The 26,598-nt window shown below is 43.9% G+C and overlaps 3 protein-coding genes and 1 non-coding gene across 4 annotated transcripts; 1 reads left to right on the top strand and 3 right to left on the bottom strand.

Moving 5' to 3' along the window:
* Positions 1–337: 337 nt before the first annotated feature.
* On the bottom strand, positions 338–13,913 carry LOC112229624 (nuclear receptor subfamily 1 group D member 2). The gene is made up of 8 exons (XM_024395561.2): positions 13,328–13,913; positions 8,720–8,923; positions 8,493–8,581; positions 6,327–6,483; positions 5,233–6,095; positions 4,689–4,874; positions 1,592–1,802; positions 338–1,252 (listed from the first exon to the last, which is right to left on the bottom strand). The coding sequence occupies exons 1-8, from the start codon at positions 13,344–13,346 to the stop codon at positions 1,056–1,058; spliced, it is 1,926 nt and encodes a 641-aa protein (XP_024251329.1). The 5' UTR covers positions 13,347–13,913; the 3' UTR covers positions 338–1,055.
* A 3,339-nt stretch (positions 13,914–17,252) lies between these two features.
* Positions 17,253–20,122, bottom strand: LOC112229626 (60S ribosomal protein L15). Its single transcript, XM_024395566.2, has 4 exons — positions 20,061–20,122; positions 19,166–19,347; positions 18,645–18,781; positions 17,253–17,610 (listed from the first exon to the last, which is right to left on the bottom strand). The coding sequence occupies exons 2-4, from the start codon at positions 19,335–19,337 to the stop codon at positions 17,305–17,307; spliced, it is 615 nt and encodes a 204-aa protein (XP_024251334.1). The 5' UTR covers positions 19,338–19,347; positions 20,061–20,122; the 3' UTR covers positions 17,253–17,304.
* LOC112230050 lies at positions 18,087–18,176 on the bottom strand. The gene has a single exon (XR_002950267.1). It is a non-coding gene; the product is annotated as a small nucleolar SNORD12/SNORD106 (small nucleolar RNA).
* A 362-nt stretch (positions 20,123–20,484) lies between the features above and the next one.
* LOC112229627 (NF-kappa-B inhibitor-interacting Ras-like protein 1) lies at positions 20,485–26,546 on the top strand. Its single transcript, XM_024395568.2, has 4 exons — positions 20,485–20,639; positions 20,806–20,916; positions 24,243–24,484; positions 24,810–26,546. The coding sequence occupies exons 2-4, from the start codon at positions 20,823–20,825 to the stop codon at positions 25,050–25,052; spliced, it is 579 nt and encodes a 192-aa protein (XP_024251336.1). The 5' UTR covers positions 20,485–20,639; positions 20,806–20,822; the 3' UTR covers positions 25,053–26,546.
* The last annotated feature ends 52 nt before the right edge of the window (positions 26,547–26,598 follow it).

The raw sequence follows: 26,598 nt of genomic DNA, 5'->3' as shown, positions 1-26,598 counted from the left end.
ATCTCTCTGGAAACAGGGTTGGAGTTAAAACCTACAGGAGGGTATCTCTCCGGAAACAGGGTTGGAGTTAAAACCTACAGGAGGGTATCTCTCCGGAAACAGGGTTGGAGTTAAAACCTACAGGAGGGTATCTCTCCGGAAACAGGGTTGGAGTTAAAACCTACAGGAGGGTATCTCTCCGGAAACAGGGTTGGATTGGCGCAGCGGTCTAAGGCACTGCATCTCAGTGCTAGAGGTGTCACTACAGACACCCTGGATCGAATCCAGGCTATATCACAACCAGCCGAGATTGGGAGTCCCATATGGCGGCGCACAATTGGCCCAGCGTCGTCCGGGTTTGGCCGGTGTAGGCCGTCATTATAAATAAGAATTTGTTCTTAACTGGCTTGACTAGTTAAATAAAGGTACAATTAATAAAAACCTACAGGAGGTTAGCTCAACAAAAAAAACAAAAAGTCTAAATAGTCAGTCACATATCATATTGCACAAATGATGCAAAAATGCACATTACACAATGTTAATAAAAGATTATTCTCTAAGAAGAGTTGTACAGTCGCAAACGTGTCCTGCACACACAGAAACAAGACAAAGAAACATTACACATCCATCTTCTGCTTGCGTCTGAACGTTTACATTCATGGTTATTACTTCAACAATAACAGTACAATAACTTTTAAGGCTTAAGCCTCCCTCCCCTGTAACCGTGACACATTTGCCCACTAGTTCAACTTGCTTGTGAAGGAAAAAGATCACGTGAAGTGAGTGGCAGAATAAGAGGGTTCTCTTGGGAGGTCAGGGTTCATAGTTCATTGGGATAGCTGGTCGAGGTGTGTCAGGGTGGGTGGATAAATGGGCTTTGTGGTCCTCAGGCCCAGTGTCCATGGTCATATTCATTAGGGTACACCTTAGCAGAAGGTTTTGCAATGGGGGGTGGGACGACGACAACGACAAGCATTTCTTATTGGACAAGTTCAGGTAGTACCTCCCCATTTCAGTAAATGTTCTTCCATTTGGTGCCTAATGAATACACCCCAGGTTCTGACCTTAGTTCTGGTCTAGGGATGGACCTTGAAGGCCAGCAGCTGCTCAGAGTGCATGTTATTGAGGGAGCGGAGGTCGGGCAGTCTGAGGAGCAGCTTGGTGAATATGGCCGACTCGTTAGGGTGGTTCTTAGTGATGAGGCCCCTCAGGTGCCGGATCAGAGTCTCCTGAAGAGCCTCCACAGAGTTTATGTTCTCAATCCCTGAGCGATCTAGAACACAAAAACCACAGTAGAACGTTATTAGACTTGGTTCCTATACTTTTCTCTGATCACCATGCATCCTGTATGTCTCTATGACATGAAGCTCGACCAACTGATATGGATAGAAGATGTAAGTAAGGAAACACTCACTATAATACAATGCATGCTTTCCAACACAACAAACATAGATAGTTACACTACTCTCTTGGTAGGAAGCCCTACACAGCACCATAACAATTCACAGTATTAAGTCAGTTTTTATGGGACCTATAAGAAAGTCTATATAAAAAGGGACAGGAAGTGCGAATCCTGTGAGTGGGGTCACAATGTCACAGTTCGTGAGCCTACCGGCAGAGATGAGGACGACAGCGGTGAACAGGCTCATTTCCTCCTCGCTGAGGCCGAGCCCCATCAGCTTGTCGCTGAAGTCCATCATGGAGGTCAGGAAGTCGCCGGCGCCCATGGCTTGTAACGTCTCCACGCTGTACTTGTTACCACCCAGAAACGTCACTATGCGGTCTTTCACGTCAAACAGGGACGCAAAGCGAACCACTAGCACCTGGTGAAGTGACAGCAGACACTGGGATAAGTCTGGGTGAAGTGACTGCAGACGCTGGGTGAAGTGACAGCAGACACTGGGATAAGTCTGGGTGAAGTGACTGCAGACGCTGGGTGAAGTGACAGCAGACACTGGGATAAGTCTGGGTGAAGTGACTGCAGACGCTGGGTGAAGTGACTGCAGACACTGGGATAAGTCTGGGTGAAGTGACTGCAGACGCTGGGTGAAGTGACTGCAGACACTGGGATAAGTCTGGGTGAAGTGACTGCAGACACTGGGATAAGTCTGGGTGAAGTGACTGCAGACGCTGGGTGAAGTGACTGCAGACGCTGGGATAAGTCTGGGTGAAGTGACTGCAGACACTGGGATAAGTCTGGGTGAAGTGACTGCAGGCACTGGGATAAGTCTGGGTGAAGTGACTGCAGACGCTGGGATAAGTCTGGGTGAAGTGACTGCAGACGCTGGGATAAGGCTGGGTGAAGTGACTGCAGACGCTGGGATAAGGCTGGGTGAAGTGACTGCAGACGCTGGGTGAAGTGACTGCAGACGCTGGGTGAAGTGACTGCAGACGCTGGGTGAAGTGACTGCAGACGCTGGGTGAAGTGACTGCAGACGCTGGGATAAGTCTGGGTGAAGTGACTGCAGACACTGGGATAAGTCTGGGTGAAGTGAATGCAGACACTGGGATAAGTCTGGGTGAAGTGACTGCAGACACTGGGATAAGTCTGGGTGAAGTGACTGCAGACACTGGGATAAGTCTGGGTGAAGTGACTGCAGACACTGGGATAAGTCTGGGTGAAGTGACTGCAGACACTGGGTGAAGTGACTGCAGACACTGGGATAAGTCTGGGTGAAGTGACTGCAGACGCTGGGTGAAGTGACTGCAGGCACTGGGATAAGTCTGGGTGAAGTGACTGCAGACGCTGGGATAAGTCTGGGTGAAGTGACTGCAGACGCTGGGATAAGGCTGGGTGAAGTGACTGCAGACGCTGGGATGACTGCAGGCTGGGTGAAGTGACTGCAGACGCTGGGTGAAGTGACTGCAGACGCTGGGTGAAGTGACTGCAGACGCTGGGTGAAGTGACTGCAGACGCTGGGATAAGTCTGGGTGAAGTGACTGCAGACACTGGGATAAGTCTGGGTGAAGTGACTGCAGACACTGGGATAAGTCTGGGTGAAGTGACTGCAGACACTGGGATAAGTCTGGGTGAAGTGACTGCAGACACTGGGATAAGTCTGGGTGAAGTGACTGCAGACACTGGGATAAGTCTGGGTGAAGTGACTGCAGACACTGGGATAAGTCTGGGTGAAGTGACTGCAGACGCTGGGTAGGTCTGGGTGAAGTGACTGCAGACGCTGGGATAAGTCTGGGTGAAGTGACTGCAGACGCTGGGTCGGTCTGGGTGAAGTGACTGCAGACGCTGGGAAAGTCTGGGTGAAGTGACTGCAGACGCTGGGTAAGTCTGGGTGAAGTGACTGCAGACGCTGGGTAAGTCTGGGTGAAGTGACTGCAGACGCTGGGATAAGTCTGGGTGAAGTGACTGCAGACGCTGGGTAGGTCTGGGTGAAGTGACTGCAGACGCTGGGTCGGTCTGGGTGAAGTGACTGCAGACGCTGGGTCGGTCTGGGTGAAGTGACTGCAGACGCTGGGTCGGTCTGGGTGAAGTGACTGCAGACGCTGGGTAAGTCTGGGTGGAGTGACTGCAGACGCTGGGTAAGTCTGGGTGAAGTGACTGCAGACGCTGGGTAAGTCTGGGTGAAGTGACTGCAGACGCTGGGTAAGTCTGGGTGAAGTGACAGCAGACACTGGGTAAGTCTGGGTGAAGTGACTGCAGACGCTGGGTAAGTCTGGGTGAAGTGACTGCAGACGCTGGGTAAGTCTGGGTGGAGTGACTGCAGACGCTGGGTAAGTCTGGGTGAAGTGACTGCAGACGCTGGGTAAGTCTGGGTGGAGTGACTGCAGACGCTGGGTAAGTCTGGGTGAAGTGACTGCAGACGCTGGGTAAGTCTGGGTGGAGTGACTGCAGACGCTGGGTAAGTCTGGGTGAAGTGACTGCAGACGCTGGGTAAGTCTGGGTGAAGTGACTGCAGACGCTGGGTAAGTCTGGGTGAAGTGACAGCAGACACTGGGTAAGTCTGGGTGAAGTGACTGCAGACGCTGGGTAAGTCTGGGTGAAGTGACTGCAGACGCTGGGTAAGTCTGGGTGGAGTGACTGCAGACGCTGGGTAAGTCTGGGTGAAGTGACTGCAGACGCTGGGTAAGTCTGGGTGGAGTGACTGCAGACGCTGGGTAAGTCTGGGTGAAGTGACTGCAGACGCTGGGTAAGTCTGGGTGGAGTGACTGCAGACGCTGGGTAAGTCTGGGTGAAGTGACTGCAGACGCTGGGTAAGTCTGGGTGGAGTGACTGCAGACGCTGGGTAAGTCTGGGTGAAGTGACTGCAGACGCTGGGTAAGTCTGGGTGGAGTGACTGCAGACGCTGGGTAAGTCTGGGTGAAGTGACTGCAGACGCTGGGTAAGTCTGGGTGAAGTGACTGCAGACGCTGGGTAAGTCTGGGTGAAGTGACAGCAGACGCTGGGTAAGTCTGGGTGAAGTGACTGCAGACGCTGGGTAAGTCTGGGTGAAGTGACTGCAGACACTGGGTAAGTCTGGGTGAAGTGACTGCAGACGCTGGGTAAGTCTGGGTGAAGTGACAGCAGACGCTGGGTTAGTCTGGGTGAAGTGACAGCAGACACTAAGTAAGTCTGGGTGGATCAACTGCATTTCAATGATAGCCTTATCAGTTCGGTTTTTCTACTGTTTTCATTCACATACACGTGAGACAAAGGGGTATAGAAGAGAATACAATAAAAGATTGTAAGTGAGTGTTCTGAGGGTGGTCTTTACCTCAAAGGTACCAGCCTTGAGCAGGCTGACCTGGTCATGTTGGGAGAGGTCTCTGAAGCCTGGGATCCGCTTGGCAAATTCCACCACCTCCCTGACAGCTGGGGTGAAACTGTGGCTGAACTCCTCCCAGATCCCATGGCCTGAATTATGGGGGTTCACATGGGGAGACGTGTTCATGGGACACAGCTGAGGATGGAGAGAGAAGGGAAAGAAGGACTTGGGTTAGGAGGAGGCATACGCGACATATCATTCACATACTTATTAAATGGTAGATAAGGCGAGTACCCCAAATACAATGTGTTTTGTTAACCCAATCTAAAAGGTGTGAACACGCCCCCTCTAGAGATCAACTGTGGTGTTCCACAGGGATCGACTCTTAGACTCTTATTTGATGTCAAATGCATCAATACTGCTTTCTCAAGTGCTTTGAGAATAAAGTGTTATATAAATCTAGTTGATCATTATATGACAAATCATAACATGTATATTAAATTAATTATAATATATCATACAATCCTTCTCCATCTGTCTATCTTGGACTCACCAGATGCATCCTGTTGCCCCTGTTCCACAGTAGTCCACTGAATCCTCCATGGGAATTGGAGGTGGCCTGGCTAGTGCTGTTGTTGCCTCCTCTCAGGCCATGTTGGTCGTAGGATGGGCAGTGGCCACTAGGGGAGCAGGTGGGCAGTCTGTCCCTGCTGTAGGGGCAGTAGTTCTCGCTAAGGCTGGTGGTGTAGTCCTCCTGGCGATGGTGGCTGTCAGTACCCTGAGGCCCAGTGTTGGTGGGCCTCTCCTGAGCCTGGTAATGGGCCTGAGCGGCTGTGAATGAGGCCAGGTCATTTTGGTGGTTCTGGTTCTTAATCTGCTGGTTCCCGTCCTCCTGTTGGTTCCGGTTCCTCTCGTCTATCCTCTTTCCAGTGTCACTGACATGTTGCTCCGCCCCCGGGGAGGTCAGCTGGGCGTAGGCCTGGGACTGGGGGGAGGGGCTACCTTGCTCCTGGTTGTAAATTAAGGTCTCCTGGTGGGCCCGGGTCACCGAGCCAATCACCTCCTCTGACCCGCAGTCTGAAGCACTCGATGGAGACACAGAGTTAGGGCTGGGGCTTTTATTCTTGGTGACCGCAGGCTCGCGGTCAGAGCTGGTCTCCTCAGATTGGTTGGACCTGGGGGAAGCGGCGGGAGAGGTGGAGGAGGAGGGGACGGAGCCTAGGCCAGAATCAACATATTGGGGGCGGGGCTCCACGGGGCAGGCTGGCGACTGAAGCGGATTGGCCAGGGGGAAGGGTGTGTTGCAGTGGAACTGGCTGTGTAGCTGGCTGTTGTTCATCATGTTGTTCACGGCACTCTGCATCTCTAGCAGCATGCGCTGCTTCTCACGCTTTGGGATGCGGCCGAAACGCACAGCTAAGGAGGAGAGAACATTTAGAAAGGGTCCTTGCCAAAATATATGCTTGTCTACGGATAATCAAATACTGTAAATCCCGGTTTGAAATTATCAAACTAACTCTTTTCTTCATCTACTTCTTTCTCAATCATATATTTATCTAACCCATGACAACCAACAATAGCGGTAATACACCATGTATTATTGTAACTGAAGAGGAGATGTAGTTATATAAGGTAATAGAAACATACAGTCCTTGGACATGCCGACAAGCAGACACTTCTTGAAGCGACACTGCTGGCAGCGGTTCCTGTTGATCCTCATGATGGCACAGCTCTCGTTCTTCAGGCATTTCTTATACTGGATGTTCTGCTGGATGTTCTGCTGGATGCTCCGACGGAAGAAACCCTACAGACAGACAGACACACTGGTTAAGTCAGAGTTTTCATAAATGTTTTATAAGTGGGCCTTTTTCTAGAGTTACATCTGTGTTGGGGGGTTTTGCACTTTGTCGATTTGTATGCTGAAATCTAGAAGATATTATTTATATGAAAAAGAAAAACGAGCCCCCTAAAACAGAGTGTATTAGGGTGCATGGCGCCTCTCAGCTTTAGAGGTAGAGTACATGTATTTATTTAGTGGGTAGATCAGCTTTAATATTGCAGATTGGTTGTGGCTTCCATCAATGTAATTGTCTGCATCATTTCCAATCCTCCATATTTATTATTTTGTAAATAAATCATTTATTTTGTGTATATATATATATATTTTCCCCAAACCCTACCACCCCTAATAGGAGTAAACTAATGGAAAACAATACTTAAGCTTCTACTTTTAGCTTATACATACTATACACATTTTACGGACACCGTATATTTGACAATAGTTATATATTGTTTGTTTTTAGTCCCATCCTTCAGCTCCACTCAAACCCTCCCATCATTCTCTGAAGAACATCACTTTTTGATTTATATTTGCCATATATTTTTCAACTGTGCTGTGATGTTTCACAAAAGTTATGAACCTTTCTCTTCTACAGATTGTAAATTAAAGATAAACATTTTGCTAAGAGTATTATTATATTATTGATCAATTGACTATAGCTGTGTTAAAATACCCATACTAACATACTGTATAATACATACTTAATGATTATATACTACATACTATTAGTTAGTTTGTTTACAGTATACTAAAACTATCATTTCAGTTGAGTGTACTAGCGCCTCGCCCGTCTACCGGAAGTTGATGCTCTTGCTATGCAACCTCTTACTAGCTTGTTAGTTTAACAAATGACTAGATAGTTGAAATTTCTTCCGAAGTCATAAAATGTCTAACTTTCTATGGCTTGTTTTAAAAATAGCAATATTTCGGAGATTATTTCATTTTCAAATAACCGAAAGTGAGATGTTGTAATCAGAATAAAGGGGAAAAGGCCATTTTAGAACATGGGTGAGACATTCATACTAATCTGCTACAGAACCAGTTCGGATTTAAGTACAACTTTTGTATGACTGAAGCCTTTAGTGAGAGGTCTAATGCTTTAATCATTTCTGCCCTCTGAAAGCATATTCATTATATAAATAGGCCAGTTTAATTTAGTCTGGCTTGCCGTTCCAAATAAAATGGAATATATTTTCCTCATATAATTTGAAAAACAAATCTCTAGGTGTAGGTAAGGCCATAAGCAAATAGGTCAACTGGGATATGACTAAAGAGTTAATCAGGGTGATTTTTCCACAAATAAACAGGTATTTTCCTTTCCATGGCAGCAAGATCTTATCCATTTTTGCTAACTTGGGCGACGGGGTAGCCTCGTGGTTAGAGAGTAGGACTAGTAACCAAAAGGTTGCAAGATCGAATCCCCGAGCTGACATGGTAAAAATCTGTCGTTCTAGGCCGACATTGAAAATAAGAATTTGTTCTTAACTGACATGCCTAGTTAAATAAAGGTAAAAAAAATAAAAAATCATGTTAAAATGTATTGTAGCAAGATCGTTGTTTTTCTTTTGGATATGAATACAGAGTATATCCACTTCACCATTAGACCATTTTTAAAAGCTGTATATTTTCGTGATCCAATACGTAATATTGCATTTATCATAATTTGGTTGTATTCTAGAGAGGTTAGAAAAAGTATCTAGATCCGCTAGATGAGGGGGTGGCAGGGAGACTTTTGCTTGTCCCAGTGCTCTGACAGCAGAACTAGGTCATTAAGAGAGGAAAGAGTTAGGGGCTGTGGATAAAAATAAGGCAGAACTACTTAAAGTTGTATGGGTTCGATGAGGATGGCTGCTGTGATGATTTGACCCAGTTAGGCTACCATACCATTATGTCACCATGCCCTCTCTCTCACGTAACTATGATATTGAGGAACAACATGATGCAACATTGATTAGGCGTGTGTGTGTTCTCACCTTGCAGCCCTCACAGGCATGAACCCCATAGTGGAATCCAGATGCAATGTCTCCGCACACCTTACACAGCAGCACCAGGCTGTTGATTTCTGCAAAAACATCTCATCAGCACCCACTGAGGAATTACCTCTACAAAAATGTAATAGACTTTATTCATCCACAAATGATATAAGCAAATCGTAATGGAATAGACATTCAAGTTATTACACATCAGAGAAACCACTCACTAGTAATGTCGCATTTTGCAGTGGAGGCCGTGCTTCCGGTCTTTGCGATAGTGTGGGCCAGCGGGAGGGTGAGGCCTGCCATGTTTAGGGGCTTGTTCACCACGTTGTCCTGGTGACAGCTGTGGGAGGAGTTATAGCTGCAGTCATTTGAGTCACTATGACATGACTCAGGGCTAGAGGAGCTGATGTAGGCTATTACACCCCCTAAGTGGAGAGAGAGACATGAAGATTAGGCTAATAGTTTGACAGGATTAAATCTCTATGGACAGGGTTGCCTACTGGGGTAGCAGAGGTTCAAGTTACACAAAGAACAATGCATTTACATGATCATATAGAGTGAGTGTTTGAAAGGAATTGAATAAATGTTGTTTCTGAACATTTTTGCAGACCGAAGGATCTGTAAATGGTACAGTCCAAAACTATTCTTAGCATTGAATTATTCCATCTATAAAATACTGCTGCACCTATTCAATACAACTATCAGAACCACCCCACTCCAAACTATCATTAACAGCCCCCATTTTACAAGCACTCAGTTTCCCTGAGTCACATATAGCAATCAAGTGACACTGTCACATGTTTCTCCTATAGAAACCAAATCTGATCCTGATTGAACCATAGCATAAAGAGGCTGTTTTATATTCGTAGCCTAGTGCCTACCCATAATTCCCTGGTGCTAGTAGCTCTGAGCCAGGAAGAGAGGCTGAGCACCCGCCCAGTCAGACAGCCTTGTTTTTTTATTCCCCCTTTTCCAGATCAGACTGACCTGGTTTCTCTCCCTCAATTCGGGTTAGATAACGCTCCTGTTACATATTGTCAGCAGGGTGTGTGGAGAAAAGCCTGGCTATATGGCAATTGTTAGATTCATTGTTAAATATTGCTGCACTGTTGGAACTAGAAGCACAACCATTTCGCTACACTCAGAATAACATCTGCTAACCATGTGTATGTGACCAATAACATCTGCTAACCATGTGTATGTGACCAATAACATCTGCTAACCATGTGTATGTGACCAATAAAGTTTTATTTGTTTGAACACACACACGGCTCAAGATGGAAGCTCATCATCATTCAATCAAGAGGCAGGGCCAACATGGACGGATTGCGATTAATGCCTGCCAAATGTTATGTGGTCTAATGGAAGTATAACCTAATGTGATGTGTTCATGAGTTGGTCGTCTGCATGTTCCTTGTTGATCGAATTGCATTACAGAAGTAGTTTAGGCAAAATTCTAAAACAATCTCAAAAGGCACAACCGCCCTATTTTCAACAACCGAGGTAAAGTTGGTTTTATAGTAACACATTCAGACATTCGCCAAAAGCCATTTAAAAATGTAAAAATCAATAACTAAATCACTGTGTCACAGAAACATCAAACTATGTATGATTTATTCTATAAATGTCTAGCATACCTTTACAACATTTGTTTTGAGGTAAAATTTCAGTTGACTTGATTGAAATAAATAATATATACACTGCTCAAAAAAATAAAGGGAACACTTAAACAACACAATGTAACTCCAAGTCAATCACTTCTGTGAAATCAAACTGTCCACTTAGGAAGCAACACTGATTGACAATACATTTCACATGCTGTTGTGCAAATGAAATAGACAACAGGTGGAAATATGCAATTAGCAAGACACCTCCAATAAAGGAGTGATTCTGCAGGTGGTGACCACAGACCACTTCTCAGTTCCTATGCTTCCTGGCTGATATTTTGGTCACTTTTGAATGCTGGCGGTGCTTTCACTCTAATGGTAGCATGAGACGGAGTCTACAACCCACACAAGTGGCTCAGGTAGTGCAGCTCATCCAGGATGACACATCAATGCGAGCTGTGGCAAGAAGGTTTGCTGTGTCTGTCAGCGTAGTGTCCAGAGCATGGAGTCGCTACCAGGAGACAGGCCAGTACATCAGGAGACGTGGAGGAGGCCGTAGGAGGGCAACAACCCAGCTGCAGGACCGCTACCTCCGCCTTTGTGCAAGGAGGAGCACTGCCAGAGCCCTGCAAAATGACCTCCAGCAGGCCAAAAATGTGCATGTGTCTGCTCAAATGGTCAGAAACAGACTCCATGAGGGTGGTATGAGGGCCCGACGTCCACAGGTGGGGGTTGTGCTTACAGCCCAACACCATGCAGGACGTTTGGCATTTGCCAGAGAACACCAAGATTGGAAAATTCGCCACTGGTGCCCTGTGCTCTTCACAGATGAAAGCAGGTTCACACTGAGCACATGTGACAGACGTGACAGAGTCTGGAGATGCCGTGGAGAACGTTCTGCTGCCTGCAACATCCTCCAGCATGACCGGTTTGGCGGTGGGTCAGTCATGGTGTGGGGTGGCATTTCTTTGGGGGGCCGCACAGCCCTCCATGTGCTCGCCAGACTGCAATTAGGTACCGAGATGAGATCCTCAGACCCCTTGTGAGACCATATGCTGGTGCGGTTGGCCCTGGGTTCCTCCTAATGCAAGACAATGCTAGACCTCATGTGGCTGGAGTGTGTCAGCAGTTCCTGCAAGAGGAAGGCATTGATGCTATGGACTGGCCCGCCCGTTCCCCAGACCTGAATCCAATTGAGCACATCTGGGACATCATGTCTCGCTCCATCCACCAATGCCACGTTGCACCACAGACTGTCCAGGAGTTGGCGGATGCTTTAGTCCAGGTCTGGGAGGAGATCCCTCAGGAGACCATCCGCCACCTCATCAGGAGCATGCCCAGGGGTTATAGGGAGGTCATACAGGCACGTGGAGGCCACACACACTACTGAGCCTCATTTTGACTTGTTTTAAGGACATTATATCAAAGTTGGAGCAGCCTGTAGTGTGGTTTTCCACTTTAATTTTGAGTGCGACTCCAAATCCAGACCTCCATGGGTTGATACATTTGATTTCCATTGATAATTTTTGTGTGATTTTGTTGTCAGCACATTCAACTATGTAAAGAAAATAGTATTTAATAAGAATATTTCATTCATTCAGATCTAGGATGTGTTATTTTAGTGTTCCCTTTATTTTTTTGAGCAGTGTAAAATGCCATTTAAAACTGTTTAATTAAATAAATCAATAACTAATTTCCACTTGAAATTAACATTTCTTTAAAGTTATTGCAAATAAATGCATAGTTTAACTTTTTTCTGTGACAATCACTGAATTAGTTATTGATTTCTTCATCTTTAAATGCAATATTTGAGCTTTTATGCATTTCCATCAAATCAAAACTGGAATTTCTACTCAAATTGAAGGTTGTAAACTAGACAGTTATAGAATAAATCCTACCTAGTTTAATGTTTGTCATAATCAGTGAAAAGGTTATTGATTTACACCACTTTAAATGGCATTTTATAGATTATGTATTTCTATCAAATCAAAACTGGAATTTGCATTAAAAAAAGGTTGTAAAAGTATGCTAGACATTTATAGAATAAATCATATCTAGTTTGATTGTGACAAATGGTGAATTAGTTACTGATTTATACAGCTTTAAATTGTATTTGAAAGATGATTTTAAAATGTAAAAATCAATAACTAATTAATTGATTGTCACAGAAACATAAAAATAGATGTTTTTTTCTATAAATATCTAGCATACAACATTTGCTTTTAATAAAAAATAAAGTTTTGATTTGAAGGAAATTTTGTCTAATGTCTATTGAGTGCCTGTTGAGTGTCCGAATATAAAACCAACTTTATCTCGGGTTTTCACCGTTCATAAAGCATGAAAACCATAGCAATCCCATATAAGAGTCACTTACATAATGGATAGTTGATTAGGTTGTGAACGTTTTGGCCTAATGATCAACTATAATTAACTTGGCTCATTGATGACGTTTTTGGAACGTCATTGGAACCCACCCCCACGTGGAACAGGCATTCTTGAAATACCCAGTGGTAGAAAACTATGGTACGCCGTTTGAGTCTTTGCAAGTTAACACTATTTGACGAGTCAAAATAACAATATGTAAACTATATGCAAATGTTGGCCAATCACTGTATGAAAAACCTTGTCATTCATTATCACCAACAAACTATGAAAAATGGGTGCAATCCTATAACTGCATGCAGTTTCACGTGTATCTACACCAGCTCCCAGGGCAGGATCTTTGGCAGAATTATGCAATGGTAACTTCACATCGCTTCTTCGCCAACCAGAGGACGCAAGGGGAGTGTACCTCACAGCGCTCCTCAACCAATCAAATAGAGCGTATACAGAGTCGCACATGGCTAGCGACCGGTCCATGTGAGAAAAGGGACCTGCAACACTGTCCCAGCCTATTGATTCTAAAATAATACACTCATTGACACTCCTAACCCACTTTAACCCAGTTTGCATTAAGGCTGATTACAGTAAGAAAGATCGGACATTAATGAGCAGGTTATTGCAAACCATTAGCTTATGTTTTGATTCAGAATATCACGCAACCCTTTAAAATCAGGATACTGACAAGAAGACTTGAAGTTGTAACATTCATCTAGGTCACAAAAAAACAAATTAAACACAATCAAGATGCAATGTCACAAACAGTTATTGTGTAGACACTAAAATATGCTATAGGCCTACAAATACATCTTTATAAATATATTGAGCATAAAATGATCTTACCTGCTTTTGTAGATTCCATGTCCTCTGAATGAAATCCCCTTCTAGCAACCTGAAGTCTGATGACGTGTTAGCTTGTTTTCAGCAACTTTTTCGGTCGCTGGTTGATACTATGATCAATGAATTGAAGCGTTCAGAAAATAGTCGGCAAACGCATTTAGGCCTACTAGTTCCGCAGATTACATCTATAGACTGATTCGGACTGAAATCAGACTGATTTCGCACCGTGATATTTGACTACAACCATATGTCAAAACTAATCACATAAATTCAAATGTATTCGTTTTTTTTTTTAAACGCCCCGAATCAAACCAAAGATTGTAGCCAATTTTTTCGCTTCCGAATGAATCGAACCTTAGGAATTCCGTATCTTTTTCTTTCCGTAGAGCGCTCCAAAAAGCTGTCCGTCTGATGCTTTTTTTCTGTAGGCTAAAGATAGGCCTATGTATATCTATAGCATACAAAATATGTATTTTCTTGAAGGAAACGATAGCAAGGAGTAGAAAGTTATCCTCTGCCAGAGAGATTCGTTGGATGACTGTTTCGATTAGAGCTCTCGACTCAAACTGCTATGCTACCATGTGACCCATTACAGCGGCTCCTCCTTCACACACACACACTAGCGCTGGTGTCAATGGGTAGATTAGCTTTGCATGGCCCGGTTCCCCGGGGGCCTAATTTCGCTTAAGGACCAATGGAATTGTCTCACCCGGGCACCGGACCATGCAAAATGAACAAGCCCAATGTAACCCACTGACACACTTTTTACAGTTCAAAGTGGGGTGTGGCTATCCCAGCTTTGATGCACCTGTACTGACCTCGCCTTCTGGATGGAAGCGGGGTGAACAGGTAGTGTCTCGGGTGGTTATTGTCCTTGATTACCTTCCTGTGATATCGGGAGTTGTAGGTGTCCTGGAGGGCAGGTAGTTTGGCCCCAGTGATGCGTTGTGCAGAACGCACCACCCTCTGTGGTTGTGGGCGGTGCAGTTGCCTTACCAGGCGGCGATACAGCCCAACGGGATGCTCTCAATTGTGCACATGTAAAAGTTAAATGAGGATTTTCGGTGACAAGCCATATTTTTTCAGCCTTCTGAGGGTGAAGAGGCGCTATTGCTATTGCGCCTTCTTCACCACACTGCATGTGTGCGTAGACCGTTTCAGTTTGTCGTTGATATGTACACCGAGGAACTTAAAACTTTCCACCTTCACCGCTGCTGTCCAGTTGATGTGGTCAGGGGGGTGCTCCCTTTGATGTTTCCTGAAGTCCACGATTATCTCTTTTGTTTTGCTGACATTGAGTGAGAGGTTATTTTCCTGACACCAACACTCCGAGGGGCCTCACCTCCTCCCCCTAGGCTGTCTCGTCGTTGTTGGTAATCAAGCCTACCATTGTAGTGTCGTCTGCAAACGTAAATATTGAGTTGGCGCGATCATGGCCATGCAGTCGTGGGCGAACATATATTGCTGATGGGTTCCAGTAGTATATCGTATAGCATCAAAACACATGATAACATTTCTCCAACATATTGAATGCACTGAGGCATAAAATCAGAAATGATTATAACAAGATTTTTCCCACATATATTGAGCTCTCAGGATTTTAAGAACGAATAAAAGAAGAATAAATATATCAAGCAGTTTATATTTATTCTAAATGGCATATATTATTATTATTATTATATTATTAAATGCATTCTTACATTGGCAGCAAAGGCTTCTTCACACAGTCCAATATAAAACATTTAAAAATTCAAATTATTTTGATTATTAAAAAGAATTCAACAATGTAATGTGCGTAATAGAGCATGCCAGCTTGTAGTCCTAAAACCCGGTTCGTTCAGCCTTTCCTATGGGGGAAATTAATTGGGAAAGAATAGTTTGGGATAAATGGCGAAAATAAGGTTTGAGATTAACACCGGTTTAGATCTTATACGTTTTGTTCTTTGAGCTAATATCAGTCAGTTAACACGGCCTTTATTAATTATGAAGACTTTATGTGCTTTTTATTTAATTTTTTACATAAGTGCTTAAAAATTCACAGAAAGTGACATTAGCTGATTTAGATTATCTCATAGAACCACAGACCTTATCTTCAGTAAAGCTGTTTTGATACTGTAACAATTCTTCTCACAGTCTCTTTGGTAACCTACACTCTCACTGTGCCCCCAGATAGGGCATGTTAGGAGAAAAGTGGTCCTCCTGTCCAAGAGGTGAGGCAGAGGCCACAGAGAGGGGAGGAAACATGCAGAATGACACACACACAGGTAACAGCTTGGTTCTTTACTCAGTAACGAGGGCAAAATGTAGATATCTGGGTGTAGGTCTGCATGTGCATTCAAAACACATGCAGCAAAGTAGATGTCACATGTAGCAAAGCACAGCAATCACAGATAAGTACACTAGTGTTTTCACATAGCTAACCAAGGAGGAAAATAATGAAGTAGTTGTTTATCAGGACATTGAGTAGCTGGTTGACTTTACTGCAGCATCCTCTGGATATATTGGAGGTGTTATGTTCAACCGGACAAATGGAACCCAAAGGGTTGTTGAAAACCTCTCATATCTTCACACACTTTGTTCCTGAATCCATGCACCTTGGTTGAAATGGGATGAACCACATAATTTCTCCATCAGCACCCTCTGTCCCAGAACAGGTCAAACTGACTCTGACATGAGCTGTTTCACTAGATCTCCCACTTTCTTGTCATATTGTTCAACAAGAAAGAATAAGGTGTCTACCTTTTCAACCAAGGTCAGCGAAATAATGAGGAGCAAATTTGAAGATAAGTAAAACAAGGATTTTTAAACAACTCAGAGGACAATGGAAGTTCACTTCAAATACGACAGCTTTATAGATTCCCTGCTTCACTCAGTTGCCTGACAGACATGCAAACCACCACCTCACGGTATCAAGCTGCCTTGATGGGTTTGGAAGTCCCATAGGGTAGCACACAATTGGCCGAGCGTCGTCCGGGTTTGGCCGTCATTGTAATTAAGAATTTGTTCTTAACTGACTTGCCTAGTTAAATAAAGGTTAAAAAAAGGCAGGGAGAAATGTGAGAAAGTTCTATAAATAACCACATCGTTCTCCAACTCAAGACCCTTGCTCCTCTAGCTTGAGTCCTTTCAAACAGTGTTGTCTTTGAAGCTTGCGTCTTTACGTTGAACTGAGTAGTGGTGCAACAGGTTAGGGGAAGAGGGCAGCGCTTCACATCGTGTTACTTTACCATTTATCTGAAAACCTGTGCTTAACGTTGAGCAATTTATGATATTAAGGCGTTATCTTAAAACGTGAAAATTTCTTCCAGTTTAGATGAATTAAACTGACATTTAGCCCTTATGTCAATTGAGCAAAAAATATATTTTATTCAATGAGAAGGCAACTATACTTTTTCATCTTTGAAAATACATTTTCCCTTCTGACCTGGGACTTGAACCAACCACCCTCCAGATGCTGTCCCACTTCTTTAACCTCTAGATCAGGAATCTTCAACAGTTCCTGGAATGCTACCCTTCTGTAGGTTCACTCCAACCCGTTACCACCAACTTGATTCAGCTCATCAACCAGCTAATTATTAGAGTCAGTGTTAAAGAGAATCTATAGGACCGTAGCACCCCCGAATCGTGTTGAGTGCTCTGCTCTAGTACACTCACAAGGTCACTTACTATTATCCCTAAACACACTTTAAACCCATCCTGGGGATAACCCAGATAATGACAAAAATCCATTCCACTCAGTCATATTGGTCAATTGTTTTTACAGGGTGCCTTTTCATGAATCACTTCACAAGTTTGTGAAAACGCTAGTATGTCAATGTTGCTTATCATAGTTACTAACCACTATAATCACTTCCTCGCCTAAGACATCAAATAGCAGCTTACACCCAAAATGAATAGCCCTTACAAATACAACACATCAGACCAACAATTTGTCACCATAAAAAGGCATATGTTTATTTCTTTAAATGTACAGACACCCTCTAGCGGTAGCGGTGCAGCTGCAGGGTATTGCGTCTCTTCCAGGCTGCCCGGCGGGAACCACCCATGGTCAGGTGGAACTTGTGGCCCTTGCCCAGGCCGCGGCTCTTCTTGCCCGCGGACGTCAGGCCACGCATCTCCCTGTGCTTGTGCACAGGCCTGGTGATCCATTGGGTGTCGGGGTTGCGTCTGATAGTCTTGTGGAAGGTGTCGATCAGGATCACCTCGAAGAACTTGTAGGTGGAGTCCTCTCCTACCCAGTAGGAGGCCAGCACCCTCAGGCCTCCACAGTGACGTCCAGCACGCTCCTGTTGGGGAGACCGAAGACCAAACAGGTCAGACAAGTCACATCCAGAAACATAGGTGTAAATGTAAATCACTGATATGCAGAGATGTTACACAACCACAATAAAAGCAGGTCAAACTACTCAACAGATAGAACGTTATACCAGGGGCTGGTCTAATGATGACACTGCTGACCCCAGACTGCTCACGCCCCCCAAGGCAGTAGGGTTGTTATCCCCACTTACAGCACCTTCAAGTCTGTCTACCTCATCCACACTATATACCATCCGTTGAGAAATTCTAGCTGTATGCCTCAATCTAAACTGCATGGGAAAGATCTGAAATGATGAAATCAGTGGCCAATGTCACATTAATTTGAGAGTGAGGCACATACAAGATAAAGTAATCACAAAATCCAATGTGAAGAGAATATTATTCACTTAGTTTCCAATACAGTTTTAAATACAACCAATAAACTTTTGTGAATGATGCATTATTTTCTGTGGTTTCAGACAAATTGGCTTATTTCAGACAGGTTTCACCATAGTCGATAAGATGGGGAAAAAAGTTGAGCATCATTAACCACATTGAGAGAATGCATTATTGGTGTTGAAGAAAGGGGTACCATTTGGAATATGAGCCTTGTTCCAGAAAAGAAACAAAGCAAAAAAAATGGCAAATTCCAACATGCCTATCAGAGGGCAATGGTGCCAATATGAAATGACTTGTACTTATCCTATGAACTAATATCTGCACAAGTGTCGAGAGGCAGGGGGAATGGTAGATTTGGAATTGAGCATAAATTTGTTAAAATGAAGACAGATCAGTGACATACTTATGCAGTTCTTAGTAACCTCCCCGAAGCGTGCAATCATTCACCACCCTCATGGATTTAAAATAAATACGGAGTAAAATTGTATAGAAAAATTAACTGTAGCCCAAGTTTACGCCAATCCTATGCTTTAAGTCCTAGAACAAAGTGAGCAAGTACAACATTGGGGAGAGAGATGAGAATCAGACCACAACCTGGGAGATGCACCTGTACAGGAGCTCTTACCTCAGCAGTGGACTGGAGGCTGCGGGCGAACTTGATCTGGTTGACACCATGGTGGACGGGCTTGCCGTAGGTGGCACCCTTGGGCACGGGGCGCTTGCGGCCTCCACGGCGAACGCGGACACGGTAGATGACGTAGCCTGTTATATGGAGAGAAGTCAGGAAGAGAACAATGATGTAAATAACAATCTGGCATAAGAGATCAGCAACACGTCAAATAATAAAATACAATATAAATGGCACAACCACTTGGTCCACCTTTAATGTGAATAAACACTTATAAACGGATAAGTGACTCACAGATATTAATGAAAGCACAAACAAGCGGTCAGAATACCATTACTGCCTAATCACATCAATAGGGCTCCAACACTTTACATATTTAACTTATCACACCATTGCATCTGACAACATCTTATGCCCTGCCTCAGACATGTGGCAAACTTGAGGAGCAAAGGTGACATGATAAACGATCAACTATGAAGCACAAGCATGCAACAGATTTGAATGGAACAGACACCCACCTTGTTTGCACTTGTACCCTAGTCTGCGGGCCTTATCGGGTCTGGTGGGTCTAGGCGCACGGTGGAGACCAGAGAGCTGACGGTACTGCCAGCAACGGACGCGCAGGAGGAAGCGCATCACGTCGGACTGCTTCTTGCGCCATAGCTCCTGCATATATTTGTACGCTCCCATGTTAGACTAACTGTGAGAAAAGGCAAAGCGAAATATGTAACCAATGACCACCATTCAATGTTGCGATTTAGCAGTTAGAGAGAAATAAAACACCGACAAGTAACATTTGGTAGTTAGCTAATCTTCATTAAAAGCCATGATTTGGCCAAGTTGGCTAGCCAGCCATCCAGCACGTTTAGTTTGTTTACAACGTACCTTGAACTATTCAAGTCATGAATGACATCTTCGGGATACATTTAATTTAGCGGGTATTAAATTGGAGTCTACGGGGAAGTGCTTTTGGGCTAATTTCTGTTAAATTCCAGACCCGCTGGAAATCGGTCTTCTGGAAGCAGGAGGCTCGCAGTAGGCCCCGATGCTTACAGTCCTACACACTGGATAGATGGCCAACACTACATAGTAAGCAATCACTTAGCACAACAAAAACACACCAAATAGACACAAGAAAAACCTCTTAACGCACAAAATACACACATCTTAGAAACACAGAATGTCAATGGCTATCAACTTTCTAACCTCGCTCCGTGGCAGTACATAGAAGACAGATCCGTGCACAATGCAATATTCAAATTTACATCAATTCAAAATTAGAAATTGAGGTACTGTGTTATTAACGACGAACCCCACCAACTAAATCCACAACTATACAACCTGATGGTAATGATTTAATTCTGATTTTTGATGGATTGTACATTCTGAAAAACCACAAAAATACTCGCTTACATGATGGCGTACCAGCCGGAAAGAAAGAGAAAACGTACCCAGCATGCTTTATGAAAACGTCAGTGACACCGTTCAGGTCAGACACGCCTGGGTATTGTAGTTTATTACAATGACGTTAATATTTTTCATATACATTTCACCTAACTTCATAACCTGGGATGTTGATGCTTTTTAAATTTTAGAATTGAAAATCACCACCAGATTGAAAGAAAATAAACTAATTTTGTACATTGTGCGTTGAAATTTGGTCCACTACACTTTTATCAATTTTACCATTATCATTGGCAGCTGGTAATATACCCTTTTTTCTTTTACATTTATCTATGCATATTACAAATAACATGTATATATTTTATTTATACCGTGCATTTTTTCCTCAAAGTTTGACCCCCACCCCTTGCCTCTGCACAAGCGCAGATAATCATTGGGATTTCCTTGTTGTCAAAACACAGAATGGATGCTGTGATTTTAGCTAACGTTAGCTAGCTAAATCACTTCAAAGTTACGTAGATACCCAGTTTATTGCAATAATAATTGTAATCTCTCCATTTGTCCAACTCTGTCAGCTTTTAAACCAAGGTACTTATTTTATTGCATCAAGCTAACGTTAGCTAGGTAACTTTGGATGCGATGTTTACGAAGATGCTTCCATAGATAGAACAATGAGCAAATATTTGATGCTTCCCGCTAGTAGTTAGCCAGTTTATCTTCTAGCTATTTTACGTTTCATTTTCTGCTGTTGCAGGTTTTTGCGTTATCGAAATGGGGAAAGGTTGCAAAGTTGTGGTGTGTGGTTTGGCATCTGTAGGAAAAACAGCCATCCTTGAACAGCTGTTGTATGGCAATCACGCTGTTGGTAAGTTGACTGTAAACTTGAACTTGCCTGTGGTTGTGAGAGATGAACACTGTAAAATGTGCTTGTAGTGTTCAAAGGGAATTCGCATTGTATTGGAAAATGTAGCCTATAATGTCCAGTTATTTGGAGCAAGACAGCGTTCTACTTTTCTTTCACTGTGCAACTTTAGCAGGTTAAATCTGTGACTAAGTATATGCATGGCTTCATATGAAGGTGAATTGAAGACCATGATCTGGGGTGAAGCAGAGAACTGATAAAGACCATCCAGCATGGTGTGGGCTTGTTGTGGCCTTATAACCAATGAAGAGACAATTTATGCTTGATCCGAAAATGTGGTCAGAGGCGCCTTATGGATGGTGTGACCCAATGAGCTACATACTACATTGCTGTGCTCATCTCAAATGTTGTAACAATGCAGAGGGCTCCACATAACTCTGCATTGACATGATTGGCTGATGGTAGGGGAGGGAGGGAGGTCCTGTTTAAACACAAACTCACTTACTTCACAACAGCTCTGCATTGCTCCTCGAAGCCAAGAAGTATGAATGCCCTGACTTCTGCAGAGGCCGTATCACTGTAAATGCTGCACGGCCAATGCAGACGTCGGATTGCTGTTCATTTACTATAGCTCAGGCTTCAACACCACAGTACCCTCTGTAATATTCATATGTGTAAACATACTGAATTGTAATTGGATGCATTTTACCGCCATATCATACTGTGCTATGATTGGTTAAGACCACCCAAATGGTTAGGTCATGGTCAGTTTGATCCTGGTTGGCGATACGTGAACATGCCAGTTATAGCTAGCTAATAAAGAGCTACGTTAAGAAATATCCTGTAGTACTGCATTTTATTATTTTGTACAAAGTGTGCAAAACAAGACACCCTCCAAGGTCATCATTAAGCTCTGGGACCTGGGTCTGAACCCTGCCCTGTGCAACTGGGTCATGGACTTCCTGACGGGCCACCCCCAGGTGGTGAAGGTAGGCAACAACACCTCCACTACGCTGATCTTCAACACAGGGGTGCCATAAGGGTAAATGCTCAGCCCCCTCCTATACTCCCTGTTCACCCCTGACTGCATGGCCACGCATGCCTCTAACTCAATCATCAAGTTTGCAGACGACACAACAGTAGTAGGCCTGATTACCAACAATGATGAGACAGCCTACAGGGAGGAGGTGAGGGCCCTGTCGAAGTGGTGCAAGGAAAATATACTCTCCCTCAACGTCAACAAAACAAAGGTGCTGATTGTGGACTTCAGGAGACAGCCGAGGGAGTACCCGCATTCACATCATGAAGGTGAAAAGCTTCAAGTTCCTCGGCGTACACATCACTGACAATCTGAAATGGTCCAAACATACAGATAGTGTGATGAAGAAGGCGCAACAGTGTCTCTTCAACCTCAGGAGTCTGAAGAAGTTTGGCTTGGCCCCTAAGACCCTCACAAAATTTTACAGATGCACCATTGATAGCATTCTGTTGTGCTGTATCACCGCCTGGTACGGCAACTGCACCGCCTGCAACCGCAGGGCTCTCTAGAGGGTGGTGCGGTCTGCCCAACAGATCACACTGCCTGCCCTCCAGGACACCTACAGTACCCAATGTCACAGGAAGACCAAAAAGATCAAGGACATCAACCACCTGAGCCACGGCCTGTGGCCAGTACAGGTGCATCAAAGCTGGAACCGAGAGACTGAAAAACAGCTTCTATCTCAAGGCCATCAGGCTGTTAAATAGCCATAACTATCCGGCCTCCACCCAGTACTCTGCCTTGAACTTAGTCACTGTCACTAGCTGGCTACCACCCGGTTACTCAACCTTGCACCTTAGAGGCTGCTGCTCTATAGACATGGAATCACTACTCACTTTAATAATGGAACACTGGCCTCCCGAGTGGCGCAGCCGTCTAAGGCATCACTAGATACCCGGATTCGATCCCAGGCTGTGTCACAACCAGCCGTGACCGGGAGTCCCACAGAGCAGCGCACAATTGGCCCAGCGTCGTCCGGGTTAGGGGAGGGTTTGCCCGGGGGGGCATTACTTGTCTCATCACGCTCTAGCGACTCCTTATGGTGGGCCGGGCGCCTGCAGGCTGACTTCGGTTGTCAGTTGAACAGTGTTTCCTCCGACACATTGGTTCGGCTGACTTCAGGGTTTGGCGGGTCATGTATCGGAGGATGCATGACTCGACCTTTGCCTCCCCCAAGCCAGTTGGGGAGTTGCAGTGATGAGACAAGATTGTAATTGGATATGACGAAATTGGGGGGGAAAAATACAACAAAACATCTAAAAAAGAATAATGATGGAACACTGGTCACTTTAATAATGTTTACATACTGTTTTACTCATTTCATATGTATATACTGTATTCTAGTCAATGCCATCGTATTCAACTATTGGTGTATATGTACTATTCTATCCTATGTATTCTACAGATATACTAAATATTCTATCCACATACTGTCCAGTGTCTATACATTCCATCATATATACATATATACACACACAAACACTCCGACATTGCTCATCCTAATATTTATATATTTCTTAATTCCATTGTTTTACTTTTAGATTTGTGTGTATTGTTGTGAATGATTAGATATTACTGCACTGTTGGAGCTAGGAACACAAGCATTTCACTACACCCGCAATAACTACTACTAAATACAGTGGGGCAAAAAAGTATTTAGTCAGCCACCAATTGTGCAAGTTCTCCCGCTTAAAAAGATGAGAGAGGCCTGTAATTTTCATCATAGGTACACTTCAACTATGACAGGCAAAAAGAGAAGAAAAAAAAAAATCCAGAAAATCACATTGTAGGATTTTTATGAATTTATTTGCAAATTATGGTGGAAAATAAGTATTTGGTCACCTACAAACAAGCAAGATTTCTGGCTCTCACAGACCTGTAACTTCTTCTTTAAGAGGCTCCTCTGTCCTCCACTCGTTACCTGTATTAATGGCACCTGTTTGAACTTGTTATCAGTATAAAAGACACCTGTCCACAACCTCAAATAGTCACACTCCAAACTCCACTATGGCCAAGTCCCCCTGCTTAATAAGCCAGTACATGTCCAGGCCTGTCTGAAGTTTGCTAGAGAGCATTTGGATGATCCAGAAGAAGATTGGGAGAATGTCATATGGTCAGATGAAACCAAAATATAACTTTTTGGTAAAAACTCAACTCGTCGTGTTTGGAGGACAAAGAATGCTGAGTTGCATCCAAAGAACACCATACCTACTGTGAAGCATGGGGGTGGGACTAGACTGTTGTGTTGAACACAACCATTGAATGATCCATTGTCTCCTGTCTGTTGCAGGTTCAGAGTCCACTGAGACCCAGGAGGATGTGTATGTGGCATCGGTGGAAACGGATCGTGGTGTAAAGGAACAGTTACGTCTCTATGACACCAGGGGGCTCCACGACGGCCTGGACCTTCCCAAGCACTACTACTCTGTGGCAGACGGCTTTGTGCTGGTCTACAGTGTGGACAGCCTGGAGTCCTTTAAGAGGGTGGACGTCCTCAAGAAGGAAATAGACAAGTCCAGAGACAAGAAAGAGGTACTGGGATTGTGAATGATTGAAACTCTCCCTAAGGATTGATAAGTGTGTGTGATTTTATCATTGTAGTCAAATGAGCCAGGTTTCATTTATTGTTTTGGTCACAAACAGCTAATCAATCAATCAATCAAATGTATTCATAAAGCCCTATTTACATCAACAGTTGTCACAGTGGTTTTATTCTAACCCGGCGTAGACTCCAAATGGCAAGCAGAAGCACATTGTCCAGAAAACCCCCAAATGTAAACCAAAACACAAACCAGAACCTCATACTATTGTTGTTGAGTTTAGTTGGAGTGTCCCCTCTTCCGCCGTCTTCCTCCAGGTGATGGTGATCGTGCTAGGGAACAAGACAGACCTGCGTGAGCGTCGTCAGGTGGAGCAGGAGGCAGCGCAGCAGTGGGCGCGGGGGGAGAAGGTCAAGCTCTGGGAGGTCAGCGTCACTGAGAGGAACTCTCTCATCGAACCCTTCACCATGCTCACCAGCCGCCTCACACAGCCTCAGAGCAAGTCTGCCTTCCCTCTTCCAGGACGCAAGAGCAAGGGCACGGCGTCCAACGACATATGAACTGAACTCAACCTCAAGAGCACCTAAGTTCCAAGTACTTCAGGGGGGAGATGTTACAGAGTAGGGTTGATGAGTTAGCCAGCCAACTTCAATTAATATTCTGACTTCATATCACCATGACTCTACATTCCATAGACAACCAACAACCCATATTAAGAGCTTTTTATTTAATTTTTTATTGACTAGCAAATCAAGAGATGTATCTTAATGTTTATCAAAGTGAGCTGGCTAAATGAGTGAGCCTGCTTTGTGGTGTCATACACCCCTCTGGTTTCAGTGTGTCCCATCCTATGCGATGGCTATAGTAGCCGCTGTACAGCAAGGTCTAGGCCCATCTAATGCGCCTTTAGAGTGAGGCATATTACCTAGTGTATGGCCTACTACCATATAGTGTACGGCATATTACTAGATACTACCTAGTGTATGGCCTACTACCATCTAGTGTACAGCATATTACTAAATACTACCTAGTGTATGGCCTACTACCATCTAGTGTACGGCATATTACTAGATACTACCTAGTGTATGGCCTACTACCATCTAGTGTATGGCATATTACTAGATACTACCTAGTGTATGGCCTACTACCATCTAGTGTACGGCATATTACTAGATACTACCTAGTGTATGGCCTACTACCATCTAGTGTATGGCATATTACTAGATACTACCTAGTGTATGGCCTACTACCATCTAGTGTATGGCATATTACTAGATACTACCTAGTGTATGGCCTACTACCATCTAGTGTACAGCATATTACTAGATACTACCTAGTGTATGGCCTACTACCATCTAGTGTATGGCATATTACTAGATACTACCTAGTGTATGGCCTACTACCATCTAGTGTATGGCATATTACTAGATACTACCTAGTGTATGGCCTACTACCATCTAGTGTACGGCATATTACTAGATACTACCTAGTGTATGGCCTACTACCATCTAGTGTATGGCATATTACTAGATACTACTTAGTGTATGGCATATTACTAGATACTACCTAGTGTATGGCATATTACTAGATACTACCTAGTGTATGGCCCGGTAGCAATAAAAAAAACAATGGTACGACCTTGATCAGGTATGTTGCTCATGTCTGATTATTAAATGTCTGTAAATGGTTGTTTTTGTGTATTTGTTAATACAAAAGCTGTGTAGTTTAGCTTTGTACATGTTTTATTTACCTAATTTATTTGTCACTTTACTAAACTTAATTCCTAGCGGGTAGGAATGGGATGAAATGTGGCTTCTGTCATGTGTCCAAATAATATCCTCTCTCCTGAGGTGTACACTCGTTCAGTACTACAAACGTAGAAGCATTGGATTGGTGGAGGCATAGGCCAGGAGTTTCCACCATATTTCTGAAAGTAGTTTTCTTTCAATTCAGTGAATTGAACACTGAGGATGGAGGGATAATTTGAACATTGCCTGTGTCCTTCATGTCTTGTGTGAGACCTAGCTAAATAAATGTAATATTTTATGCTGCTACTTAGTTGGTTTTGTTTGTTGCTGTCCATCTGCTTCCTGACATATGCACATT

This window comes from Oncorhynchus tshawytscha, linkage group LG31 (genome assembly GCF_018296145.1).
Source record: "Oncorhynchus tshawytscha isolate Ot180627B linkage group LG31, Otsh_v2.0, whole genome shotgun sequence".
NCBI lineage: Eukaryota > Metazoa > Chordata > Actinopteri > Salmoniformes > Salmonidae > Oncorhynchus > Oncorhynchus tshawytscha.
Note: the sequence above shows the minus strand (reverse complement) of the source record. Positions and strands in the feature narration are given on the sequence as shown.